Source organism: Micromys minutus, assembly GCF_963924665.1.
Source record: "Micromys minutus genome assembly, chromosome: 1".
Lineage (NCBI taxonomy): Eukaryota > Metazoa > Chordata > Mammalia > Rodentia > Muridae > Micromys > Micromys minutus.
Genome location: NC_137969.1, coordinates 241696109 through 241722764, shown reverse-complemented (window position 1 = coordinate 241722764; position 26656 = coordinate 241696109). Strand labels below are relative to the sequence as shown.

Here is a 26656-nt window from a genome sequence, read left to right as displayed (position 1 = left end):
GCAAGGACTGATCCCTTTATAGGGGACGGGCTGGATAGCTCCTCTCTCTCTTCTTCCTCTCTTCTTCCTCTCTTCTTCCCCTCTCTTCCCCTCTCTTCCCCGCTCGTTGGTCCCGCTCCCGTGTGTTTCCGTTCGTGGTCTGGTTCGTGGGCTCGTCCGTCTTGTTCATCGTGTTCGTCTTTTGGTTTTCTCCGCCTTCTTCGTCTTTTCGTCACGTGAAGCAAGTGCTGGTTTTCCAGAGCAATAAAGTTTACCGCAAAAAGATTCTATTTCGTGTGCCGCGTCGTTCTTGCAGGCGAGACGGTTGCGCGGGACATCTGGTGCCGAAACCCGGGAAATTCGACTACTCCATCGTCTGCACCATGGAAGACCCTCTGTCCCTGGGCAGGGAGAATTCAGAACTGCGGGGAGATTAGTTCGGCAAGGTATGTCTGATCCTGGATCTTTCTTTAATTTGGTTTAAATCCTCCACGGCCGTGTGAAGGGTCCGTAGAGGCTCCGGTCTTCGTCAGTGCAGTTTTTATTCTCTTCCTTTTAATTTTCTCTTGTGTCCAACGGGGCTGGTGTTAATTTTGTGCTTAAGTCAGACGTAGATAAGCAGAGGCACCCCTGCGTTCCATAAGTCTTTGTAGATAAAAAAAGCGGGAACGCGCTGAGACTTGCCTTTCAATTTCACCTTGTACCGCCAGGCAAATAAGCCGCGGGCATTACATCGCTGTGATGGGCTCTTCACACTCGACCATTACAGCCCTGCAGTCAATTCTTAAGCAGAGAGATTTAGAATTGCCCACCCGCATCTTGCAGCGGTTTGTAAGAGAGGTTGAGCGAACAGCCCCTTGGTTTGCAGTTTCTGGGTCTCTCTCACCAGCCTCATGGAACAGATTGGGTAGAGAATTAAACTGCGCAAAATGCCGGAGACCTCGGGCCCGGAACCATGGCCATTTGGAGGATGGTACAAAATTGTTTAAGAGATGAGAGTTGTAGGCCCGCCGTCGCTGCGAGGCAAGAGGTATTGAGTGAAGCCCAGGATAGATTATCAGAAGCCGAACAGAGTGAGAGGATGGGCGCGCGCAGGAACCCCCCCCTAAAGAAAAAAGACCTCCAGGAACGCTGTACAGCGGGAGAGTTGTTACCCACAAACCTTCAGATTTTCATTCTTTTATGCCCTCTAATGTTAAGAAAAGGGGAGTCAGCTTGTACCCTGTAGAAGATTTTGAGGCTCTTAACATTGATAGCCCTGAGACTTCAGATGATGATTATGAGCGAGAAGGCTTAGACCCAGAAGAGGAGGCAGGGGTAGATGAAGAAGCAGCTAGTTATGAGAAAAAAAGATATTATCCTGACGAGCAGTACAGGCCCACGCGCTTGTCCCCAGTTGTCCCAACAGCACCTCCTTTACCAACAGCCCCTCTTCCTTATGAGACACGCGCACCTTTAAAAGCCTTCTCATTCCTCCCAGAGAGAGTAAAGAAACAGGTGCGTCTTGCATTATGCCACAAAAATTTGATGATTTTAAAAGAGGCATTTCCCATTTTGTTACAGGCCCTAAAAAGTAAGGGCCTATATATTGCCACAAAAAAACTCCAGATTTTTGATACTGGTCAATTCCTAGGGTCTGTGGTATTTATTCACTGATAAGATTGTCCCTCAAAAGCTCGAGATAAGAAGGGATCACCTCCACACTCTTAATGATTTTCAAAAATTACTGGGAGACATTAATTGGCTTAGACCTTTTCTTAAGATTCCTTCTGCTAAACTTAAACCCTTATTTGATGTTCTAGAAGGAGATCCGCATGTCTCCTCACCTAGAAGTTTGACCCCGCAAACAGAAAGAGCGTTACAGTTGGTAGAAGAAGCTATACAGGATGCACAATTGGTTCGCATAGATTATGATAAACCTTTTTCATTATGTGTTTTTAAAACGGAACAGGCTCCCTACTGCTGTGCTTTGGCAACAAGGACCCTTATTGTGGGTACATCCTAATGCCTCGCCAGCTAAAATAATTGACTGGTATCCAGATGCTGTGGCACAATTAGCGCTGAGGGGGCTAAAATCTGCCATCACGCATTTTGGCATTGAACCACAGCTGTTAATAGTTCCCTATAATGCCATGCAGGTTTCCACTCTCGCTGCCACTTCGAATGATTGGGCTATCTTAGTCACTTCCTTTTTGGGAAAAATAGATAATCATTACCCAAAACATCCAATTTTACAGTTTGCTTTAACTCAACCTGTAGTTTTTCCCAAAGTAACGTCCTGTAGTCCCCTAAAAGAAGGGTTAGTTATTTATACTGACGGTTCCAAAACTGGGCTGGGGGCTTTTGTGGTTAACGGTCAGGTCTATTCGAGGCAGTATACAAAAACCTCTCCACAGGTGGTAGAATGTTTAGTGGTTCTTGAGGTTTTACAACGTTTCTCAGAGCCTATAAATATAGTGTCTGATTCATCTTATGTTGTTAATGCTGTCAATTTGCTTGAGGCGGCTGGCATTATTAAACCGTCTAGCAGAGTTGCCTCAATTTTTGCGCAAATTCAAAACTGCCTTCTAGCCAGAAGATCACCCTTTTATATTACTCACATTAGAGCTCATTCTAGATTGCCAAGACCTATGGCTCAAGGCAATGATTTGGCAGACAGGGCTACAAAAATAATTGCTGTAGCCATGTCTTCGCCTCTAGAGGCTGCTAAAAGTTTTCACAAAAACTTTCATGTAACTTCTGAAACTTTGCGGCGCCGCTTTTCCATTTCCAGAAAACAGGCTCGCGATATTGTTGTCAATTGCCAAAATTGCAGTCAGTTTCTGCCTGCGCCCCACTCGGGGGTTAATCCTCGGGGCATCCAGCCTCTTCAAATATGGCAAATGGACGTTACCCATGTCCCCTCCTTTGGTAAACTGCAATATGTACATGTATCCATTGATACCTGTTCGAGAATAATTGCAGCCACTCCCTTATCTAGAGAAAAGGCCTCACATGCCATCCAACATTGCTTGGAGGCTTGGAGTGCCTGGGGTAAGCCAAAGTTCTTAAAGACAGATAATGGGCCGGCTTTTACCTCACAAAAATTTCAACAATTTTGTAGCCAGATGGCTGTGACTCATCTTACAGGTTTGCCGTATAATCCACAAAGACAAGGTATTGTAAAACGTGCTCACCGCACCCTTAAATCATATCTAATAAAACAGAAAGGGGGAATTATGCAGGCTTTGCCCCCTGTGCCTAGGACCGCAGTATCCATGGCGCTATTCACCTTAAATTTTTTAAATCTTGATGACCATGGCCATACGGCAGCTAAAAGGCATTGCCTACCCATGGACAAACCAAGAGAGATGGTAAAATGGAAAGATGTCATAACTAATAAATGGAAAGGACCGGATCTTGTGTTGATAAGATCCAGGAGAGCTGTTTGTGTTTTTCCTCAGGATAAAAATAATCCTTTCTGGGTTCCCGAGAGGCTCACGCGAAAAACGGCAGAGACTCCTGATGACAGACCTGCTCCTGATGCTGTAGAACCAGAGAGGCAGAGAAGAGACGAGACGGGCGATTCTGTCGGCATTCCTGAAACCAATTCCAGCGGAACTCGATGCTACAGTCTTCCCTAACCTTTTCACCCCCGATATTAACTTGGGTGGGGGTGGGACTCTTGGGAGCAATCCTTTGCTGAGGACTTGCGTTGCTTCTCTGGCTGGTTTGTAAGCTCAAGGCCCAAACAAAAAAGAGACAAGGTGGTTACTGCCCAAGCGCCTGTCGCTCTAGAACATGCAACATCAGCCGATATCTAGTTGTCTATGCTTAAGCAGTAGGTCGCCGGCCAGACAGTTCTTGCACTCCTAGAACTTCAGTTCATTGCACAAGATTAGAGTGTCTGGTTTGAGCAGCCCATGAGGGATGCCGAGCTTAGCATCGCACTGAAAAACCCCTTGTCACGGGGCATTCTCTGGGAGGTAAGTCATTTGTATGAGGGTTTCCTGCCCCAGTGTCCCTCCCTCAGAAAAACGGCAGAGTGACAGGTCAAGAGTACTGCGGGCTACAAAAAGCCTAGCGGATACTCCTGTACATGGTCTTTATACACCTTAATGAGGATTTGACCTCTATCTCCGCCCTCCTAATATGGGTGTCCTACTTTGCTCAAAGAATAAAAGATAGGGGGAGATGTGGGGCGCCGCCCACACATTCCCACGCATTCGCCATTACAAGATGGCGCTGATATCCGGCTGGAGTTAGCAGTAAACAAGCCATGTGCGCACACGCTGGGTAACTTTTCCGCCTCATGAGTTCCGCCTCTTCCGTGGCGTCATAGGGCCTGCTGAGTTTCAACCAATCAGGGGGCTCCGCGTCCAAGGCAAGGACTGATCCCTTTATAGGGGACGGGCTGGATAGCTCCTCTCTCTCTTCTTCCTCTTTTCTTCCTCTCTTCTTCCCCTCTCTTCCCCTCTCTTCCCCGCTCGTTGGTCCCGCTCCCGTGTGTTTCCGTTCGTGGTCTGGTTCGTGGGCTCGTCTGTCTTGTTCATCGTGTTCGTCTTTTGGTTTTCTCCGCCTTCTTCGTCTTTTCGTCACGTGAAGCAAGTGCTGGTTTTCCAGAGCAATAAAGTTTACCGCAAAAAGATTCTATTTCGTGTGCCGCGTCGTTCTTGCAGGCGAGACGGTTGCGCAGGACAAAGCTCTTTTTCCTACACTCAATATTATTATTCAACTACTGGATAGGATTAAGTAATGTAATGCATGTATACATGAAGAGTGGAGCCCTCCTCCCAAGGCTCAGGGATCATCTCACAAGAGAAAGCAGAAAGATGATGAGAACCAGAGGTTGTGGATGACGACAAGGAAACAATATTTTCCAGACACAGCAGGGCAGGTGCACATATGCACTCACAGTAGTTGTGATAGCATGCCCAAGACTTGCACAACCTCAAGGTAGGTAAAAATCCCAGCACTGGGAAGGAAGGTGGGCACCAATTCCCACTCCTAATGGAGGAAGTAATTGATACACTGCTGGGTGAGGGCGAGTCAGTGTTCTTAAAGGGGTGGCTCCTGGTAGGTAGACAATGCTCCAAAGGAAGACCACAAATCCAAGAGTGTATGGGAAACATAGAGGGTATGCAATGGGCTTTAAAAAAATCCACAAAGCTGGGTAGGTAGGGAGATGTTGGTGAAGGGGACGAATATATTCTAAGTACATTGTCTGAGTTTATCAAAGAACTAATGAAATGTGAAAAAGGGTCAGGTTGAAAGGATGCACAAGTAACTGTCAGTACTCAAAGGTAGTTAACAGGACTAGAGAGGCCTCAAGGACCCAGCAGGGATGTTCTTGGTTGATTCCCCCCTATTTAAAATGTATTGTTCAGTTCCTTGCCCCTTGCCTTGTGTGTTTACCTGCTATTAAAACACAGGCACCTCGGGGATCAGAAGAGCGTGTGATCTCTAAGTCAGTTCTCTAAGAGAAAGAAACCACACCTTTATAATGAGACTGATCTAAGCAGACAGTATTTGGTGGTGGTGAGCTGGCCACCAGACTGACTGTATCAATACAACTCCCATCTCTAATGTACCACGTTTACTCGGACAAAGCACTCCTTCCTCAGGCTCCAGTGTCATGCCCCATAAATGCCTGTCAGACTTTTAAATGTGATCATGCCAATAACTGTACTCATGTTCCAGGACTGCCATGAGAAATGAACGAAGCAGTCTGCAGAAGGGGTAGTCCATGCCTGGCCAGAAGAAACTATGGAATAATTTCAAGTACTTTTCATCTATAGATTTCTGTGGATTTTGCAAAAACCCGTTTATCTCCATTGTCACTTCATAATAATCTTGTAGCTCGATATAGCCACAATATCTACTGTCCCGTCTTATATGTGAAGGAATGGGCTAAGTTTCAGGGTTTTAGCTGGTTGTATTCCTGACTGTGAAAGGTAATTGTCCAAAGTGTGTATAAATTGACAAAATACCTCACTGTTAACTACTTACTGATCACTATTTTATAAATAAAGGAGTCCAGCGAGAAATAGTGTTCAGTTTTTTCTTTCTAGGACTTATAGTGAAAAATATGTTTTTCAGAAAAGCTCATTGGAAGAGGGGAGCTGGGGAGATTGGTCAGTTGGTAAAGGGCTTGCTATGCAAGCATGAGAGTTCAAACCCAACCCCCAGAACTCATGCTAAAAAGCACCCCACCCTTTCATACCTGCCTTCTGTCCTTGCAACCTCCCTCACTAAAGAAATGTGTGTGCGTGTGTGTGTGTGTGTGTGTGTGTGTGTGTGTGTGTGTGTGTATGTGTGAAGCAAAACAAAACATCTCACCATAAAAGCTGCACATTTCATGGTGCATTCCACAGTACACCCCTTTGCCCAAAACAACTTTACTTGCAAATGTTCATTGCAGTGACTCACCGGCTTTTGCTACACTATCAATACTGGAGCCTCACCAAGACTCATCCTGGATATCTTGTTGTTGCTCTGTGTCTTGGAGATCCTGCAGCTTTAGATCAGTGGGACTGGCCTCTTCACATGCTTCAACAATACATAGACGGGGTAATTCTCCTGTGCTCACCCCACCGGGACCAGCTCTCCCACCTGCCCAGGCTGGGGCATGGTGGCTTCTTTTCTGGGCCATGCTCTTCTGGGCATAGCTTACAAGAGGCAGGGCCGGCTCTCCCATGGAAAAGCGTCTTGATGAAGAGTTGGAAGCTGGGCCTGGCGCACAGGCCTGTAATCCTAGCTTTTCGAGAGGTTGACTTGAAGGATCGGGAGTTCAAGCATCCTGGGTTACAGATTGAATTCTAGGAAAGCCCTCGGTCCTTGGTGAGGCCTTAATCTCAAAATAAGAAGTAAAAAGAAGGGTTGGAGACTATAGCTCAGGGGCTGAGTGCTTGCCTCTCATAATGCAAGGCCCTAGGTTTGATACCCAGCACTGCAAAAGGAGTTTAGAAATTTCTTCGCTACATATATTGAAGTCTTGAATGATATGTTGGAGTGTTAAGTAATACCTATAAATATAGGTGGAAATTAAACTAGGAGGATTTGTTAATGGCTTCTTTCTCCAATCAGCAATATTCTGAGACTCAATAGCAGGAGAATATTGTTTGTCCCAGGAATTTTAACCAAACGAGTATTAGCTTTAAAAGCAGCAAAGAAATGAAACAAGTGTTTCTTGTTTTCTCCACCTAGAGCAGAGGTTCTTAACCTTCCTCAGGCTGTGACCCTTTAATGGGGTGCCTCATGGTGTGCTGGCCCCCAACCATAAAATCCTTTTATTGCTACTTCATAACCGTAATTCTGCTACTGTTATGAACTATAATGTAAATATCTGATACGAAAAGTATCTGATTTGTGACTTCCACAGGTTGAGAACGACTACATTGGAGGCAGGCAGAGGCTACATCCCACTTGTTACTGGGAGATTTTTTTCTATTTGTCAGACTGTATCATTGGCTTACAGGAGAAGCAGCTGCCTGTACTCCTACTGAGCCCCTCTAAAGGATTTACAATTCTGCTGAGCTGAGAGACCCTGGGAATAAGCTTCGCCTTATATAGATAAGTACTGAAAACATGCATGCCTTTAAGTTTTAGTTCAAATGGAAACCCTTGTTAGGCCGACATGAAAACCATCCCGTTTCTATACTGTGTGACCTTGCTAAGACTCTTATTCTTTAATCCAATGTCAGCTGTGCATGCGATCTCTGTGTGCATGTGTGAAAACACTCATCGAAACCCTGACTTTGAGGGATAAGAAACAAAGATACCTTCTGTGACTAAGGAGGGGAGAGACTGAACAAGCAGAGATATTGGGGTCTCAGAAAGCACTAAGTCGTTTTAATTACTCGGTGGCCTGAAAATAGATTATTCCTGTTCCGTACAGTGTGACGTTTAACTTTAGCCAAAAGAAAATTAAATTTGCTCTTTTATTTTTATTTATTGATAATTTTCTCTTCTTCCTTTTTTTTTTTTTTTTTTTTTTTTGGTAGTGGTGGTGGTGCTGCGGTTTGGTTTTAAGGCTTCATGTGTGCTAGGCAAGTGCTTCAGTACTGAGTTATAGTCCTTTTAAAATGAGTTTGTAGCACAGTCTCCGTCATCCAGGTTGACACTGAACTCTGTAGCTCCTGCAAACCTTGGCCTTGTGATACTTTCAACTCAGCCTCCCAAGTCAGGAGATTTACAGCCTTGGATGAATTTTTTTTTTTTTTTCAAAATAAAAAGCTGAAGGAAAAAGTTAGTTCCAGCTTAAGCTCTTACCAAAACAAACAAACAAAAAAAACCGAAACCAAACAAAACCAAGAAACCAACAAAACAAACAACCCCAAACCTTTGGGCTTATGTTTTGAGAGTAACCCGGAGAGAGGTGGTTACTGTAACAGGAGACGCAGGATTATGGCTATTCATTTTGGGTAAAATGTTTGGCGTGATGCCCAATGGGAGTTTAAATATTATTCTCTTAGGGCTAAGATTTAAAACAGAGAGCACTTACAAGGGAAGGGTACCGTGTTTCGTTATGACATCTCTCTATCAGACTCAAGTTTTGATTACAACATCTTGGGATCGTGTACTATGTTGTTCTCGTCAATTCCCAATCAGAGCGTTGAGTCATCAAAATAACTGCAGGATGTGCGCACACAGTTCATCACTGGGCATCCCAGATCCACGTTTCCAGCGCTATCTGATACCCTCTGCCCTTTTGTTGTGGATATGTCTCTGGCTTTTCCTTGCCAAAGCACAGCCCAAGATGAGAGCAACATATACTTATGTTAGCTTTTCCAGATGATGGTTGGGACATGAAACATTAAGAGACACTGAACACTGAGAATCATGTGGAGACGCTGCCTTGGGGGGAAAAATAGTTCTGGTAGCAATTTAAGTTAGTGCCAATGGATAACGTTTCACTAATGAATGGATGTATTCCAGTGTGTGTGTGTGTGTGTGTGTGTGTGTGTGTGTGTGTGTGTGTATGTGTGTGTGTGTGTGTACGCGCGCGCGCATATTCAGGTGATAAAACCATGCTCAGATCGTAGTGCAAGTTTTTTGAAAAGAGGACTTGGAGTTGTTTCTCATGTATTGAAGTACAGGGATTTCCTCTGTGATTGGGAGAGGAATGGCGAAACCCAAGGGGAATTCTATGCAGATGCATGAACCTATTAGTGTGAATTTAAAGTAGATTTTGATCAGACCCATCCCTCTCCCCTTTGCTAAGCAGATTTCCCCAAGCTGTTTCATGTTTGCCTGCGAGTTGCTGTCCCAGGATACCTTCTTGCTTTGTTTCCGAGTAAAATTAAGCGATTTCTTGCATGAGCTGTCCGTACCCCACCCCCACCCCCGCGTAGCTAGCGGGCCCCCTCAGGTCTCACTGTGTCAGCCCAGGCTGCGAAGCGCGGGGTGGGGGTGAATGGGTTAGAGCTTGCCAACTCAGGCAAACTTCGTCACCAGAGATGACTGAGGTTTTGGGGTTTCCCCATCCCTCCCACGCGGGGCCATGCAGCTAGCGTTAAAGAGTGCGGCAACTCTTGAGCTGCAGGGACGGGGCAGAAAACCCAGTGCACTCTGGACGCCACTGCTGCCAGTCAGGGGTTCCTGGCTGGGGACAGCCAGCGCAGGAAGATTTTCCCTCCCATACGCTTTGTTTTCCTGCGGCAGAAACCTGAGGCGGGCTCTTTCCACCAGACCTAACTGGTCCGCGGCAGTAGCCATGGAAGTTGCTGTGGCGCAGAGCGAGACCCATCCTCTCCGCGCGGCCTTTTTTGTGAACGTTTTTCCCCTACATAGGTTACTTCTTTCTTCCTCCGTTGGGTAAGTGGAATGAGTCCCCAAACAATCGACCAATCAACGTGAATTGACTGTGATGGAGGTGGGCGGGGGTGGGGTGGGGGAGTGGTGGAACACGAAGGGTTAATGTGTTCATTAGCTAATGGGGTGTTTTGCTGTTATTGTTTGAGGGGTGGTGGGCTTGCATCTCAGTTTGGAAGAATTACATTTAATTTCACACGCGTTGCAGAGAGGGTACTAGATTTTTAAAAATTATTTTTGTCCCCCCATCCCCATAAACTTGTCTTTAAGGATGAGAGTGGAGGTGAGAGAATGCTCCCGAGGTGAGTGGCCCCCTTAAAGGTAAGAGGGAAGGAATCCAGTGATTTAGTGCAGAGATGTCCCCAGTGCCAGGGCCAGAGCAAGACTTTTTAGCCCAACCAGCAGCTTTGTATAAATTCTGTTTCCCTGGCCAGTAGGGGCTGCCCCAAGCCTCCCAGCCTTCCTATAGCTGTCCTCTTGTTATTGGGGTGGGGAGGTCATTTATTACCTAGAGGTCAATATCACTTTTAAGGAAGACCTGCAACTTACTTTGGATGCTCTGTTTGTTGATTGGCTGAATAAATGATAATGCATCAGAAGACTGCAGTTTGTTCCAAGGGATGGGACTTGGGGTAGTGATAGAATTCCTTAATGTTGACCTCCTGGAATGCAGGATAGCCCAGTTCCTTATGCAAAGGGAAAGAGGCAGAAGTTTGGATATCTAATATTTGGATCATTATTACTCAAAAGAACACATCTGGCCAGATTCACGGTCCTGGACCCCAAGGGGTTGGTATAGAAACGATGGGTTTTGGGGTCAGATAAACTTGGGGTCTTGATCTCCTTTCTGTGACCCTGGGGGTGTTTCTTTACTCCCCTGAGCATAAGTCTTCACCCCTGTAAAAAGAGGCCAGAGAGCATCCTCAGAGCGATGGAGGAAGCTGATGGAAGGGAGAGAAGGTGGAGTTGCCTTGAATAAGCTGCTCTGCCTCCTCACTGGAAGGGGTTTGGGAAAGGTGTGCTTTTCTGGTTCCAGCAGAGATGCAGGGAGGAGAGGGCAGGGTGAGGCCTGAAAGTGCTTCCTAGTCTCCCTTCTCTGGGCTTGGGTAAAGAATTCCTATCCATCTGGGTTTCTCTGGGACGCACAGCCGGGGAATGCAGAAGTTCTAAATGCACTATGCTCCCATTTGTTCGTCCTCGAAGTCCAAGGAGGGAAAAGTGCAAACAGCCCAGAGGAGGCCGCTCTGATGCACCCAGGGAGCTGATCCAAAGGGCTGAGGAGGCAGAACAGCACCTCATTGTGGTACCAGCCCTCCTTGAACTTGGTCTGCAGAGAACTCAAGGCTTCTGTCTAAGCTGCTTGTGAAGTCAGTGACAAAGCACTTCCCACAGGACTTCTCTCCATAGAGCTTGCCCCAGGATTTAGAGGTGTATGTGTGTGTGTGTGTGTGTGTGTGTGTGTGTGTGTGTTGATAAGTTGACCCAGGCCACCCATGAAACTCAAAGGTATCTTGGATGTCAAGCTAATATAGGGTTTTAGGACCACAGCTGGCTGACTTAGAAATAGGGCAGTTGTCACTTTTTCTTCCTGAAGCTAAGGCAATAACAATCAATCTGACCTGACACTAGTTCTTGGAAGCACATGTCCACGTTAGTCTTACCCAGGTGACCAGCACCTGGCTCAGATGGCACACAGAAGAGCTTTGGTATGTAGATGCTGAAAGAACAGGAGGTTTTAGTAATCCTACTTATAGACGAGGGGACTGAGTTGAACTTTCTATTAAACACCACAGTGTGCTAGTCGAACCTTCTCTTAGCAAACATTACACCTCCTTTAACATACATTATTATTGTTGTTGTTATTAATTATTTTTAGCGTCTGTTATGTGCAAGTCTCGGTTGCTAGGCACCCCAGGGAACTTATAAGCACAATTCATGTGCATAACTTGGGTGGCTCTTTCAAGAGCACCAGAGCACTGTTGACCTTATCATAAACCCACCTAGGGATTCCAGGACGGGGAGAGTGGGGGTGGGGCATCTCCCTAACTCTCTGAGAACTGGGCTTCCTGCACCCACCATTGGCTGAGTCTCAAGGGCTCCCCGGGCTACCTCCTTAGCTTCTCAAAGTAGAGTCGCCAAGCCTTAGCAACTCCACTTTCCCCCAGGGCCTCAGAATCTCTCCCCAGTCCATCTCCCTAGCCTCCAAGTATGAGCCCCAGTCCGGCTACAGGTAGCTGGGGAAGAGACCAAGCCGTGTCTAGGGAACTAGGCGCGGTGAGATCGCAGCCAACGCCAAGCTGTCCCAGAACAAAAGGCTCATGGCTGATATTAGCCTTCACTCAGGAGCGCAGTGGAGCCCAAGGTTCGGGACTCAGGCGAGAAGACCACACCGGGGAGCAGGGAGTGGAGTACCAAAAATGAAGTGACAAAAAAGAAAGAGCAGGCACCCGGGGTGGGAGCGGTGAAAGGAGGTCACCCCCCCCAGGCCGAGGTCTGCGGTGGGGCCGCGGCAGGCAGGCCCTTTCCTCCGCCTCCTGCAGAGCCTCCCAGGCAGCCAAGCGTGTCTCCGGCTGCAACTCCACGGAGCACGCTGCGGCCGCGCCAGTAAGTAGCAGCCGCGCCCTCTGCTCGCTGTCTCTGCGCAGCCCGGGGGAGGACAGGTCCGCCACCGCCCAGAGACGAGACCCGGTGTCCGGGATCCACGCGCGCCCGGCGTTCTCCCGCAGTGGCGCGGCACCTGCAGCGCGCCACGGGGAGGGTCGCCTTAGCCGCCAGCTCCCCGGGGCGCCGCGCCACCCTTCTGTCCAATGGCTTTCGGCGGGTGGAGAGTGGGGGGCGTCGCCCGGGGGCGAGGAGCCGGGGCTAGGGAGGGGCGAATGCTCTGTGCTCAGCCGAGCGAGGCTGACGTGTCCGCCCGAGCGCGCGCGGCCGGGTGTGTGCGCGCCTGCGTGTGTGTGTGTATGTATGTGTGTGTGTGTGTGTGAATGTGTGTGCGTGTGTGTGTACGCGAGAGAGGGGGTACGAACACGCCTTTGGGGACCCGAGGGACACTGCGGTGGGCTTCACTCCGGCCTCCGCCCGGCGGCTGCTCAGCCTCTCCATCTGCCTACCGCGCTTCTGCAGAAGCAGCCCGGCTCTTTTCATCCTCTCGGAACCACCCTCAGCATCCGATCTTACTTTTTCTTTCACCCACAAGGGCAGCAGCTGGCCACCCCCTTAACCGGTGCAAACACCCAACCAAGCCAGTACTCGCTCGGTGCTTTCCTCAGCTAGTATTTTCCCGCTTGTCTTTCTCTGGGGCTCCCCTCAATGCTTCTCCGGCCTCACAAATTGTTCCGTTGGTCTGTTTAACCGACGAGTTGTAAATCTTGAAGACTTTATTATTATTATTTTGATTCTTTTTTCATTTCACCCCCCCCCCCCCCGTGGGCGACGGAGCAATGAAATTTCCAATCGAGACGCCAAGAAAGCAGGTGAACTGGGATCCTAAAGGTTTGTATTGCCTACTTCGGGCTACCCTGGCCCTCTTCCACCTGCCGGTGCCTCTCTGGCAGGAGTGGATGGGCTCGCTCCCGGCAGCATGAGTCCTGAAGCTGGGAAATGAGCCTGGCAACTGCAGCGTGGGTGGGAGGAGGGCGGAGGCAGCGTGGGTTCGGAACCCAGATCGCGCCTGTCAAGATCACATAATCCTTGTCCCTCTAGGATGGTTCCACAATCTATTTGGAGATACACCAAGCTGCTGTTTGTTTTGAAATTGTACCAAGTGTTGGTATTTTTGCTCTTGACTTTGCGAGTGTGCATGTATGTACGTGTGCCTGTGTGTGTGTCCTTTGTTTCTGGTGATCTTTGTCTCTCTGGCAGATGGGTGGGGTGGCTCTCACTGGACCTGGAGCTGAGCTCATGGCTCGTGTGTCCTTAGAGAGACAGGTTTCTTGGCAGCATGTGAGGCTGAGATCTCAGTAGTTGTCCCTGGGGTAGCGCTTCTCTCGCAGGGCTTGGAGCATAATGGAGCCCAAGGGGCTTCCAGAGTCTGTGCTCTTTCTTATATTATTACTAATCCCGCCGGTTAGTTTGGCTCAGGTTGTAGAAGGGGTGTGGGGAGTGGTTTTCCTCGACAATGGTGTGTCTGGGAAGGGCTCATGAGTGACCTACAGTGTGTCCACGCACACAATGGTGTGGTATACTTTTAGGAATTCAGGCTCACTTTCCCTTCTTATAAAAGGCAGGTGTGTGGGTGCACCACACTCCTGGCTTTGACCACTGCCCACGATGTTAATGTATAGACAGTATGGCCCTTAGTAAAAAGTATTGGAGCAGGACAAGTTGAAAAAGTGTGCCCAGTCATCTCAACTCATATAGGCTGAATTAGGGTAGACAGCTTGAGTGATCTTGAAGTTAAAAATGTGTGTGTGTGTGTGAGTGTGTGTGTGTGTGTGTGTTTAAATCTCTTCTTTTAAAGACTATCATTTTATTTGGTCTTTGACAGTTTTATACATCTTGATCATATCTAATTCCCACTCAGCTCAGTTCCTCCCTTTCAATTTCTTTATGACTTCGTTTCTTCTCTTCCTCAGACTAGATCCAGGAAAGCAAGTTATGTGTGAAGTAAATGCCTTATGAATTGACTGGCTGAAGCGTAAATGAAGAGGTATTGCCCAGTTTGCAAACACCTTCAGTACAGCCTTAGCCTTCTGTGTGGTCTCCAAATCTCTGGAGATAAGAAACGCGGTGGTTTGGCTTTTATTTCTAATCATTGCAGGATTTATTTGTCAAATACTTGCTTCACATCAGGTGCAACCCCGAGACCTAGAATATAGTTAGAAGAGAACACACAAAATACCTGTCTTCTTGGAGTTTACAGTGTTGGTGTCCAGTCAAAATTAGTCACTGCCGGGAGGTGTTAGGAAATCAAAGTGTAGCTAGCTCTGTGGGCAACATGACACTTTAAGAAAGTCTGATAGAAAACATTGAAACTGGGTGTGGTGGCTTATGCCTGTAATGCCAGCAATTGGGAGCCTGAGGCAGGATTTCCATTAGTTTGAGCTTAATTAACATGGGGCTACCTAGTGAGTTCCAAGGTAACCTGGGCTTCTCCTCTGTCTGAAACAGAACTAGCAGATTGGCAAAGGCCAGAGGAAAGGATGACCCTGAGATTTTCCGGAGGAAATGACACCTCTGTGGTACAGACACCTAGAGTAGAAATTCCCTGGCTAGTGAGAAGGGGCTCTGCCTTCCTTAGAGGGACCCTTGGCACAAAAGTTTACAGAGCAGAAGGAACATGTGTATCTGAGGAGCTGAAAACAGTGTTCAAAGCCTAGAGGAGAGAGGAAGCAAAGAATTCTGCTGTGAGGCATGACTGCGGATCTCCAAAGCCCTGGAGTTGGTGCTGATAGAGTTTGAGATTGAGGAGGAGGGGTCTTTATTGTAAGCCTCGAAGAAGTTTAAGTCAGAGTCACATGAGAACGAGATCTGAGCTTAGTTTCAGAACCATTGGCATGTGATGATTACAACTCTAGGGACCAGATGCAATGGTGGTGGCTGGAAGGATGGAGAGATAATGGAGAGAGAAGCCTTGGTGACCTGAAAGAAGAGCTCTGGGGGGGGGGGGGGGGACATAATGCAGTTGGAGCAGGTCTGGTGTGGAGAGGTGGGGGCATTTTAGGGTAAAATGTCCCCAGGGGCAACAGTTGACAGGGTAGATGGCTTTTGGGGTTCTGCTAGAATCATCAAGGGACTGCGTTCCTGATGCTGGCTTTGAAAACTTATTTCTGAAATATCCTCTCGCGTCCTCATGAATTTCCCGTGTTTCACAGCCTGATACAGAGAAGGGTGTACTAGTGGTGCCTACAGTTCCAACCACAGATGCTAAGAGTACATACTACAGTAAAAGAACAACATTTTCACAAGCCAGCCCAGGTGCTTCAAGGCCATTGTTCCCGTCACTTATTCTTTTTTTTTTTTTTTCCCATCACTTATTCTTGTGGTACTTTTCTAGTTAAAAAGTTGGTTAGCATATGAAGAATGGGCTTCATAATGACATTTTTCATTCATATGTGTCATATTCATATTCTCCATTCCAAGTACCTACCCCACTCCTCCTCCCTCCCTCTTACTGGTCCCAGTCTGGCTTGCTTTCCTTATTTTATTATTAAAATTTTCTTCATTTCGTTTTATGTGTATTGGTGTTTTGCCTGTGGACCACACACATGCAGTGTTCAGGAAGGCCAGAAGTGGGTATCAGATCCCCCTTGGAACCAGAGTTACAGATGCTTACCCAGTTGTCATGCGAGTGCTGGGAATTGAACTCTGATCCTCTGGAAGAGGAGCCGGTCTTCAGACTCAGTTCTCATAGTTCTTATCTGATACTGTTACTGTCTCATCTGACCTTTGCTGCTGACAGGACACCATGAAAGTGCCTTTCCTGACATGGTCCGGCTCACATCTTTTGTTTCTGAAGGTGCAGGTGACTAGAGCTTGGTCATGGGTGTGTCTTAGAATTATGCGCTAGATTCTGATTGGATACTTCTCATATATTAATTACCTTAATGCGGACAAGCAGCTTGGAAGGAAAGTATTGTCCTATTTTGAATAGGAGGGTCAAGTAACTTGCTCAGAGTTGCACAGCTAGTAGGCAGTGGGACTGGACAACTAAAATATAGACTCTTATTATTCTTCTAGAATGTGTCTATTGGGACTCTTGCCTGGTGGGTCCTTCCCATGCTCAAGGACTGAAGAGACTAAAGAGGGAGAAGGCTTGACAGAGGAGGGGTAGCCACGCCAAGTCACCAATCATTTAGTGGTTTTCTCCTGCCTACTCCAGAGTTGCTCCTCCAGCATGTAAAGGCCTTTTAAGCCCCAGGCACATCAGTGCAGAACGTTCTCATTGCTCAAGGCAAGTGGATCAGTATAGTGGAGAAAACTCAAGACTTGGGGGTTGGAAAGAATTAGGTTCTGGAGCCAGCTGTATCATTTCTGGCTGTGTGACTTTAGGCTCTTCACTTAGCCTCTCTGGGCCTCACTTTCCATTTAGAAAGCAGTCTCGAATATGAGCTCTGTGTACCTGTGAGCTCTTTGTGTACCTCCCCGTCTTCTCATTTCATCCCACCCTCCTCTGATCTTTGGGTACTTGAGGCAGTGGATTGTCTTTCTCTTCTTTCCCCCCCTCCTCATTTTCTGTAAAAAAATTGTGTTGGGTTTTGTCGAAGGGTCTCTGCATGTATTCCTTGAGCTGTTTGTAATGAATATTCACACACCTGGCTCCTTTCCACCTTGTGACTCTCAGGTCACATCCTACCTCCTTTGAGGGGCTTTCTCGCCCCTTTTGAGGAATCCAGCTTCCCATTCTCTGTCAGGTTCGTGGATGTGTCGTCTGTTGAGGGCTCTCCCTGGCAGCTGCAGTCTGGAACTATCTTACTTACACATTACGTTGGATGCCGATTTCCTTTACTAGCATGTGAGCGCCACGGGCAGTAAACATCCTCGGCTTGTTCATAATTGGACTCTGGTGCCTGAGGAAGTACCTGGCAAACTTTAGTCACCTGTAAACCCACTGCTTAACGATGAACTTGATGGCTAGATGGGTGACTAGAGGGAGGGAGGGAGATAGGGATGGATGTGCGAGGGAGGGGAGCTGGTGAGGGGAGAGACGGATCTATTGACGTTTGGATGAATAAACAGGTGGATGGAGGGATTGGAAGGTATCACAGAATTCTAGGCTCCTCAAAGTTACAAATCATAAAGTACAAATAAAGCCATAAGAAGACTGTCTTCAGTAGCATGGTGCCAGAACGCACGTCCATATTCCCATTTCCTCTTCTCACTCTCTTTTCCTTCCCGGTTCTCCAGCCTGCAGCACGATGCTTTCCTTTCCCCCTTTCTCCGGGAATTGGAAGGCTGTGCGAGTGTGAAGCAGTGATGCCCCATGGGTGTGTCTGGCCAGGCAATGATCTGGTCAGGGTTCAACTGATCACGGCTGTGTGGCTGTTTTCAGGCACTTGAATACACTGAAGAAATAGATAGAACGGGATCTGGATGCTTTAGAAAAGCTGCACTTTCAGTGGAGAGTTCCAGGAAAACCTTCACCTTTTAGGTAGCGCTTTTCAGTTTACAGAACACTTTTTACAAATGATGTCATTTATTCTTCGAGTAACTATTTTTGCAGATATTAAGGGTTTCAGTCTTGCTGCTGGGAAAGATAGGATGTAGAAAAAGGAGCAGCAACTTCGATGGGACCCTCAGACTATAAATAAGTAGGGAGAGAACAGAGGCTGGCCCGGGTGTTGACAGCCTCTATCCAGGGTACTATTGCTCACACCTCCGTTCCTTCCACAGTCTTTATCCATTCCAAGGTCACCCAACATTCTACTGGGCAATACACTCACTAGTCTCACTGGGAGGGTGGAGGTGGCCAGTGGGTCCCCAGCTGTGGGCTGTTTCAGCAGCTTGCACCTGCTATAGTCTGACATACATGTTACAGCATGTATCAGCATGTAGCCTGCCTTCCATCCTGGCTCAAGCCTGTGGTGAACGGGAGCTATATTGAGTTCGTGGGGTCCCGTGAGTGCTGTCTTCATTAATGTGTTTCCAAACATATATTTGCGCAGTTTAGGTTCTCTGGAAAGGCAATTATCTATTTCTGATTTAATATCCAACTTTCAGAAGATCAGCATTCCAAACGCAGTTAATAATGAGTCCAAATCACCATAATTAGCCTAGAAAGTACGGCAGGATAATGGTCCAGAGATTTTTCTGGGCTGAGGTTTGGTTTGCGCTTTCTTTGCTGCCCGGTTGGTTCTTCCTTTGTGGAGGGAAGACAGGGCATGTGGACCCTTGCTGCTCATCCTGTTTCTATCACAACCATACTTTGGCTTCATCTTAAGTCAGGTGTATTTGGGAAACACAGTGTTATTTTACATCCAACTGGGAAACTTCAATCATGGCTGTGAAATGGTGTGAAGGTTACAATAGGCACAGTGAGCTAGTGAATTGCTTTTTACTTTTAGCCTACAGGGAATTCCCTCCCCCCCTCTCTCACACACACATATACGTGCACACACACATGCATGCGTGCACTCACGTGAACATCTACAAGCTCAGGCAACACATGTATGCACACACTCGAACAGAATCACAGAATGATAAATGATAAAAAAGCAGAAAGAAGCCATTTTGCCCACAGTTTAGTCCTCTGGTGAAAGCAGAAAGGTGAATAAAAATGATGTCTCTTCTCAGATTTTGTTAAGAGGGGTACATATAGGTGGCTCACATTGAGTTAAATCTGCTTAGGGACCCATTTGAAGGCTTTGTTATGGAACCGAAATGTGGCATCAGGAGTGAGCTCACTATGTTGATTTATACCCACATGGCTTATTTCTGTGTTTAAGAATCATCCTCTTCTGGACTCTGTTCCTTTACGTCCTTCCCAGCAGCCTAGCGTTCTCTACGAGACTCTACAAGATTTATCATGATCACCCAGAATGGGGGAGTAGAGACCTCATGTTTACTCTACAGAATGTTTCTGTGGCTTTCGGACAAAATTTGAGATTTTGATTTTATTACTCCTGGTGTCTGGAACTCAGTCCTACAGAGGGACTACAAAGCCTGACTTCTTATCTTCTCTATGAGGTTGGAAAAGGGGCGAGGACCACAGCCACTGGCCAAAGAAGGGGGTGACCATGAAGGGCTCTTCCTCTGCCATCCAAACCCTAGAGAGGTGGGGAGGAGTGGGCAGTTCTGACTGAGAGTAGAATTATCAGCAAGATAGGATTTTAGGGAATTCTGGGTATACTTTCCGCCTTATTGCTTCCCTCTATGTAAATGGGGTTTGTTACTACCATACGCAAGCAGCCATCACAAGTACAATCTCCTCCATGTTTTCCTCCTTCCTTTGTCCTCACCTAGTTCTTGCCATTGCCTCTGTGAAATATTCTCACGTCCCCTCTTCCCCAGGGACCCAAGGTAGGGAGTTTTAGCTGGGAGACACACAATAGAAGAGACAATAATGCTATTTTCAGATGAAAGAAACTTCCAGTCCACAGTGGCCTTTGTAGACAGACCCAAAGTGCCAGTCCATCCAGAAATGAGCATCTAATAAAGGTTAGTAGACCAGAGATCTCCTGAATTACAACCAGTTTATAATTTAACCTGTGTGTGTTGTGCATGTGTTATTGTGTATCTGTGTGTGTGTATGTGTGTGTGTGTGTGTGTGTGTGTGTGTGTGTGTGTATGTATGTATGGAGGTTAAGGAGATGACATCTAGTGTCTTCCTTAATCACTCTCTACCTTATTTATTTATTTATTTATTTATTAGCAGGGTCTCTCACTAAATGGAAGTCATTTGGGCCAGACTGGCTGGGCAGGAGCTTCAGGGATTGTCATAGTCCTAGTGCTGGGGTCACAGATGTTACTGCACACAGCTTTTACATGGATGTTGGGGGTCTGAATTTAACCCAGTGAGCTTTCAACTCATGGAGCTCTGTAGCTTACCCACTTCAGTGCAACCCGAACCTGGCAAGCCAAAGAGAGATGTTGGGTGTCAGTTGTGATATTTGGCGATTACACACTCACCACCTTTGTCCTGCGAGCCAAGAGGTTAGTAGGTGGATATTTAAAGAAATGATGAAAAGAGATTAGAGCTAAAAGTCCCTACCTATTAGTTTATTATCAATTTTTTGTTTCAAATTGGAGATGGTTTATTTTTCACCCATAGTAATCACGAACCAACCTGACTCGCATCCTAAAATCCACTGGCTGAGAATGTTGTTTCAAGCTAAAGGCATTCATTTTTCATAGCAGAAGTAGAGAGCATATAGAAAGGACTCAGGTCAGATATGGCCTAGTATATTCAGTAGTAGAATGGCTGGAGAAGAAAATAAATGCACATTATAACCATTTAACTTAGATTCGCAGTGAGATCTCCCTAGGAATCATGTCAGCAGAGAATGAAAGCGTCTAAGTTCTTGGGCTGTCTCTGTTGCTCCTATAGAAAAGGAGAGAATTAAATTGTTGATCAATCGAGTCCCTTTCTTCTCCAATAGATTGCTTTGGTCTTAATTTGAGCTTTATTGCTTAGGAGTAACTGACTATGAAAAATTTCTCATTTTGACCTGGCCTCTTGAGTTGTAAAATGGAAAAATTATGGCCAGTGCACCCACAGTTTGTTATGCAGACAAGTTGAAATGAAAGGACACCTGGAGAACTCTTTTCAGCACCACGTAGATGAAAGGTGCCCTGTGCTGGTCTGAGAAACACCTGGTGCACTTTCCAGGTTGCTAGGGAGGGTAACCCACAGCAGAAGCACCCCATTAGAAGTCTCTTAGCACCCCAATATGCTCAGTCCTGGTTTATGAAACCTAGGCTGTTCTGATTTTAAAAAAAGACCAGAAAAATAACATAGTTTACAATCACAATATTTGAGTTCGAGTTATTGCTCTATTGACTTTCTTGTCTGAATGTCTTAGTTTATTTAGGTTGCTGTATTGACACCAGACCATTGTGTCACTTACCCTTTTAGAGCCTTAATGGCTTTCCTGGATAAAACACAGTTTACAACAGTACTTTGTAGATATTGAGATGGTCAATTGAGAGAAATGTAACTATTAGTTATAAATTGGAAAATTATAGCATTTCCTAAAGTGTGTTCTGTGAGATACAGCTAGATTCAACAAAGGCTCTAGAGGATAAAAAGAAAATCCAGGTCAGTCTGGGGATGTACCCCAGGGGTAGAATACTTCCCTGACATGCCTGGGTTATAACACTCCTAGAGTTCAAGCTCAGACAGTGAAAACAACATAGCAGAACACAACACAAAACAAAAACTGTAGTCAAAATACTAAAACCAAAAGCAGGAACAATACCAGCAGCAACATCAGTGACAGGTTGTTGTGAAATAATTTTGCAGAATGATACTTGTTCTGGAGAGTTCTCATAAAGCCCTAATATTTTTCTGTATTGCCTGCCATCAAATTGCCCCAATATTTGACAGACCTGGTAAGTGTGAGGCCCTGGGTTCCATTCTCACCACTATCAAAAAATAAAGTGTCTATTGAGCTATTTATATGAGAACCCATAGTGAGTCTCAAAAACAGCCAAACAGACAGACAGACAGACAAAGCACAAAACAAAACAACAAAAAAAAACTCCACAAACAAAACAATGCAAAGCACTCAGTGTTCTTGAATAAGAATCAGGAAAAGCAGGATGGTTTCTGGTCTGTGCAATTCTAGTGTTTGGGGTTGGGGCGTCCATTCCAATGACAACACAGTCTCAAATGTGTGATTGAAACATGAGTTGGTAGCTCAGTGAGATGGCAGAAACAGTGTGCCTGGGGCGACAGGCACACATGCTGCTGGAGGAGGATCGTCGGCAATCCCTGTCATTTTTCCAGTAAGTATTCTTTTGACAAACAGTTGAGCATTCCCTGTAATCTTGAATAAATGGTTTCCTGGAAGTAGGCTGCATCAGAGCTCCCACGTTTCCCAACACCACACATCTGGCTTATTCTTCATGTGATTTATGTTTTGAGGGAAGCCTGGGGGTTTCTGTGTTCTGCACAGAACAGTGTGTGGATGGAATCTTTGAGTGCCACTGTGCACTTGAGCGGGCTCAGGAACTGGAGATTGTTGAGTGTGTCATTTTCCATACAAAGTGACAAAGACAGGGTCTAAAGAAGGGTGAGAGGGGTTTTGTGAGGCTGCCTGAAGCCCCAGTCTTACACTAGAGCCAGCTTTTATGTTGTCTGTCACCATGGTAACCAAAGGCTGACAGAGTCTCAGGATGCCAATATGCTACTGTAACCCCTCCCCCCCCAGCCAGCCGATTATTTTCCCTCTGTTCTTTCAACCTGGAACCCCCCCCCCAGGATAGATTCTTTCTTGGTACTTTAAACATTAAAAGTTTTATTTATTTATTTATTTATTTACCTTTGTGATATACATCACTATTTATCTATCATCTATCCATCTGTCTGTCTATCTATCTATCTATCTATCTATCTATCATCTATCTGTCTATCTATCTATCTATCATCTATCTGTCTATCTATCTATCTGTCTGTCTATCTATCTATCTATCTATCTATCTATCTATCTATCTCTGTTTGTCTGTCTGTAGATAGAAATATAGATAGATGGGGGACAAGATATGGAAGTAGGTTCTCTTCTTTGTCAGGTTTTGGGGATCAAACTCAGATAGCCAGGCTTGGCAGTAAGCATCTTTACCCACTGTTCTATTTCACCACTCATTGGTGCCTGTGTGTACGCGTGTGTGCATGCGCGTGCGTGTATGTTTCTACGTGTCTGTGTTTCCACCTCTGTGCAGGTGTGCTCGCTTGCCGATGTAGGGACATTTGTAGCCTAGAGGTTATATTTGGGATATCCTACTCCCTCGTCACCTCCCTCCTTTTTTGGTTTGTCTGTATTTTATTTTGGGACGCGGTCTCTCACTGCACCTAGAGCTCAATGATCGGGCGGATTGGATGGTGCTGAGCCCCTGAGATCTACCAGTTGTGACAGCCAGTTTTGGGATTACAGACATGGGACATCACTCTGGCTTCGTAAGTGGGCCCTGGTGTGTTCATGGTTGGACGAAAAGCACTCTGTCTCACTCAGCCACAGCCTCAGCCTCACACTGGTGCTTTTGACTTTCTGCCAACTCTACACTTCCAGAGGCCTTACTTCCTTTTCTCCTTTTAATTTTATGTGTGTGGGTGTTTTACCTGCATGTATGTCCGTGAACTGCCCGGTGCCTGTGGAGGCCAGAAGAGGGCAGATCCCCCGACCCGCAGTCACAGACGGTTGAGTTACCATATAGATGTTGGGAATTGAACCTTAGAGGTTCAATTTTTTTCATTTTTGAAAATGAAGTCCCATTTTTTAGCTCCTGGACCTACAGTGGATTTGTTATGACCTAGGCCAGGCCACATATGAATAATGTACTTGGCATTTATTTCTGTTTCTACCGTGACAATTTTCATGGGTGGCACACACTGCAGAGGTAATTACAACTGTGCCCGACAACAACGGTTCTCTGCGTTTCTGACAATGTCATTTTACTGGCTGCCTGGTTAGATGCTGCGGGGTTTGGATGCATCCCCAAGGAAGAGAGAAAGTCAACGAGGGTGGATGCATTCAAACTCTGGTCTTTTGTCTAGAGATTTCGATATTGACTTTAGGGTGTGTGTGTGTGTGTGTGTGTGTGTGTGTGCTTTGGTGACTTAAGGGTGGTGACATGAATAGTGGCCACATGTAGCAGATTACAGATGGGTTGCTCCTTTATTCCTTTAGGATAACAGGATCTTTGGGAATAGTGTGACGTGGGAAGGTGATGCTACATGTTTATTTTAAGGATTATTTAAACCACTTTACACTGCACAATGGATTTAGCTAAATGTTTATGATGGACAGCGGCCATGGGCTATGATAGTGCTGGGTACTGGTCTTGACTGGGACATCTGGAACTTCCTATAGGACTCATAGGTGTGGAAAACATACAGTCTGGGGGGAAATGTTTCATGACATCTTTGGTATATGAGGACCAATTATGCACAAAGGGGGTGTGCTGTGGAGCAATGGGTGTTGCATATTCAATTTCTTACTTGAAAGAATCTTTTCTCCGGTTTTGTCACTCAGCCCTTGATTTTATGGTAATTTATGCACTTGGATTGAACAGATCAATAAATGAAAAGCCATGGTGTGTCCATAGTCCCCTAACTTCAAATGATTCTTGGAAGGATGCAGCTGTCGGTCCAACATAACAGGCCTAATAGAGACTGCCAGCCAGCATCCCCTCCATGCCGGCTGTGGCTTTGTTCCTGGTGTGTCCAGAGGTATTGTGACATTGCTGTATTTTTCTTTTGACTATAATGAGACCCCCCTCCCTGCTTGTCCTGTCCTGTGGCCTCAGCTCAGAAGTCCTCCTCCAAGCCTGAATTAATGAGAGACTATGACACATTGATTCCTTTCTCCGGCAGGGTGGGAACACAGCTTGCATAGGAGCATGAATGCTGGCTTATCAGGCAATGAGTTCTGCATTCAGCCCCAGTTATAAAGAGGGGCAGGGCAGACAGCCACAGGGGGCTGGACTTTAGGAACTCTGGAAGTCCTTGTCTCGTCGTCCACTCTTACATGCATCACTGTTTCCCATGGCTGTCAGGTTGCCTTTGCTTCTTACGCACCAGTAGCTGCTATTCATCCCATCTGGTAACTATGAATACTTAGTGAGCGTAAACAGAAATGGGGATGGTTACTGAACACAGACCCATGGCAAAAATCCCACGTCTGGGTACTTGGAGAAGTCAGAGTCCGGCCATTGAGACAAGTGCCTCCTCAAGTAATTACAATGCACTTGTGAGACATCCATTGCTAGAGATGTGGATTAAAAGTGGGTATCCAGAACACACCTGCTTTCTGTCCAACCTGAGGTAAAGACTTCCTCGTTCTTGGGTTATATCTATCATGTACCTGAGAGCTCATGTTTTGAGGGCCTTGTCCTCAGCTGGTAGCACTATTTTGGAGACTGTAGAGTTTGATTATGTGGGTGTGGCTGGTGAAAGTATGTTAGAAGGGGTGGGTTTTTGAAGGTTATAGCCTGGCTCGTGTTCAGGTCCTGTTCTGTTTCCTGGCCTGCTGTGGTGTGAGGGACTTCTGACACAAGCTTTCTTTGCTACCTGTTTTCCTGCATAACGGGCTTAAATCACTGAAATCATGAGAACCCCCTTCCCTCTCATGAGTTCCTTCTGGCAGGTATTTTGATCACTGTGATTCAAAAGTAACCATTTTGCTACTCATGCTGTTTCTAACAAGTGCTTAGCCACAAATTTGAGAAAAACAAACAAACAACAATGATTTCGGTAGGTTTCTCATGAAAATAACCCCACTTCTGGTTACATTTAATGTACAGCTGTAGCTACCAGCTCAGTGTGACCCAACACACGCACCAGTGTGCAGTCTTATCGTTTTCTTACTCTCATCTCTTCGTCACTCTTTTGAGTTCTTACTTGTCATGAAGAGGGTCTTACTATGTAGCCCAGGCTCACATTGAACTCGACACCCTCCTCTTTCAGCCTCTGGCATTATAGGTGTGGACTACCACATCTGGATACGGACAGACTTCTAACTGTAATCCTGGCACATTTTTTGCCCCTTTTGGCTGGAATTGTTTTTGCTGCTCCAGTGGAAGGTGGAGAGTACTGGGGAGCTAGAGTGACCCTCAAATCACAACTGGTGAGATAGGGTTACATGCATCGACACCCCAATCCCATTAGCATTGGGTGGGATAATTCAGGAGTGTGTTTTGTACGGGGCCTTGGTTTCCTAACAGTGATAACTCATTTGATACTGTGTCTTTTATTGGTTTCTTAGCAACCTTCCCATCTGTGGCTCTCTTCTCTAATTCCCTAACTGATTTTTTAAAAAAAATATATCCTAAAAAGCTACTGGTATTCAAAGTCTTATTGTAGATTCGGCTTCTTGGAGAACTCAGAGGAAGACATATGGTAAAGATTTATTGTTCCCTGTGTTTCTGCTGTATGCATCAGGCACCAGCTTTGACAGTAGAATGAGGGTAGAGAATGGGTACAGGACCTCGGGATACCTAACTTGTCACTAAGGCAAACAGCTTTCAAGGGATATAATCTATACCTAAGCAAAACATCTTCCTTGAGTTCTGATTCTGGCAAATAAGCCACAAACATGTGGGAAGCCAAGGCTTGATGGGGTTCATCTGGGCTTCATCAAACCAGTTAGTTTCCATAATCCTCCTTATGAGAGGGAAAAATGAAGTGCGGTTGATTTTCATTATTTACAATAGTTGTTACATTCTACAAACTTGGTACAAATAGTGATTAACAAATGAGAACCTTTGCCTACCAGGCCAGGTTCCTGCTGAC

General features: G+C 46.1%; 1 protein-coding gene across 1 annotated transcript in view; it reads left to right on the top strand.

Annotated features, from left to right (window-relative positions):
• Nucleotides 1-13211: 13211 nt before the first annotated feature.
• The window catches only part of KCNK10 (potassium two pore domain channel subfamily K member 10), a gene marked incomplete at both ends in the record, with an annotated part of 120819 nt that continues 107374 nt past the window's right edge, over nt 13212-26656 (top strand). Inside the window, one exon of the mRNA XM_080917380.1 lies at nt 13212-13263. Coding sequence (XP_080773506.1) covers nt 13212-13263 — 52 coding nt within the window. The remainder of the gene's footprint in view (nt 13264-26656) is intronic.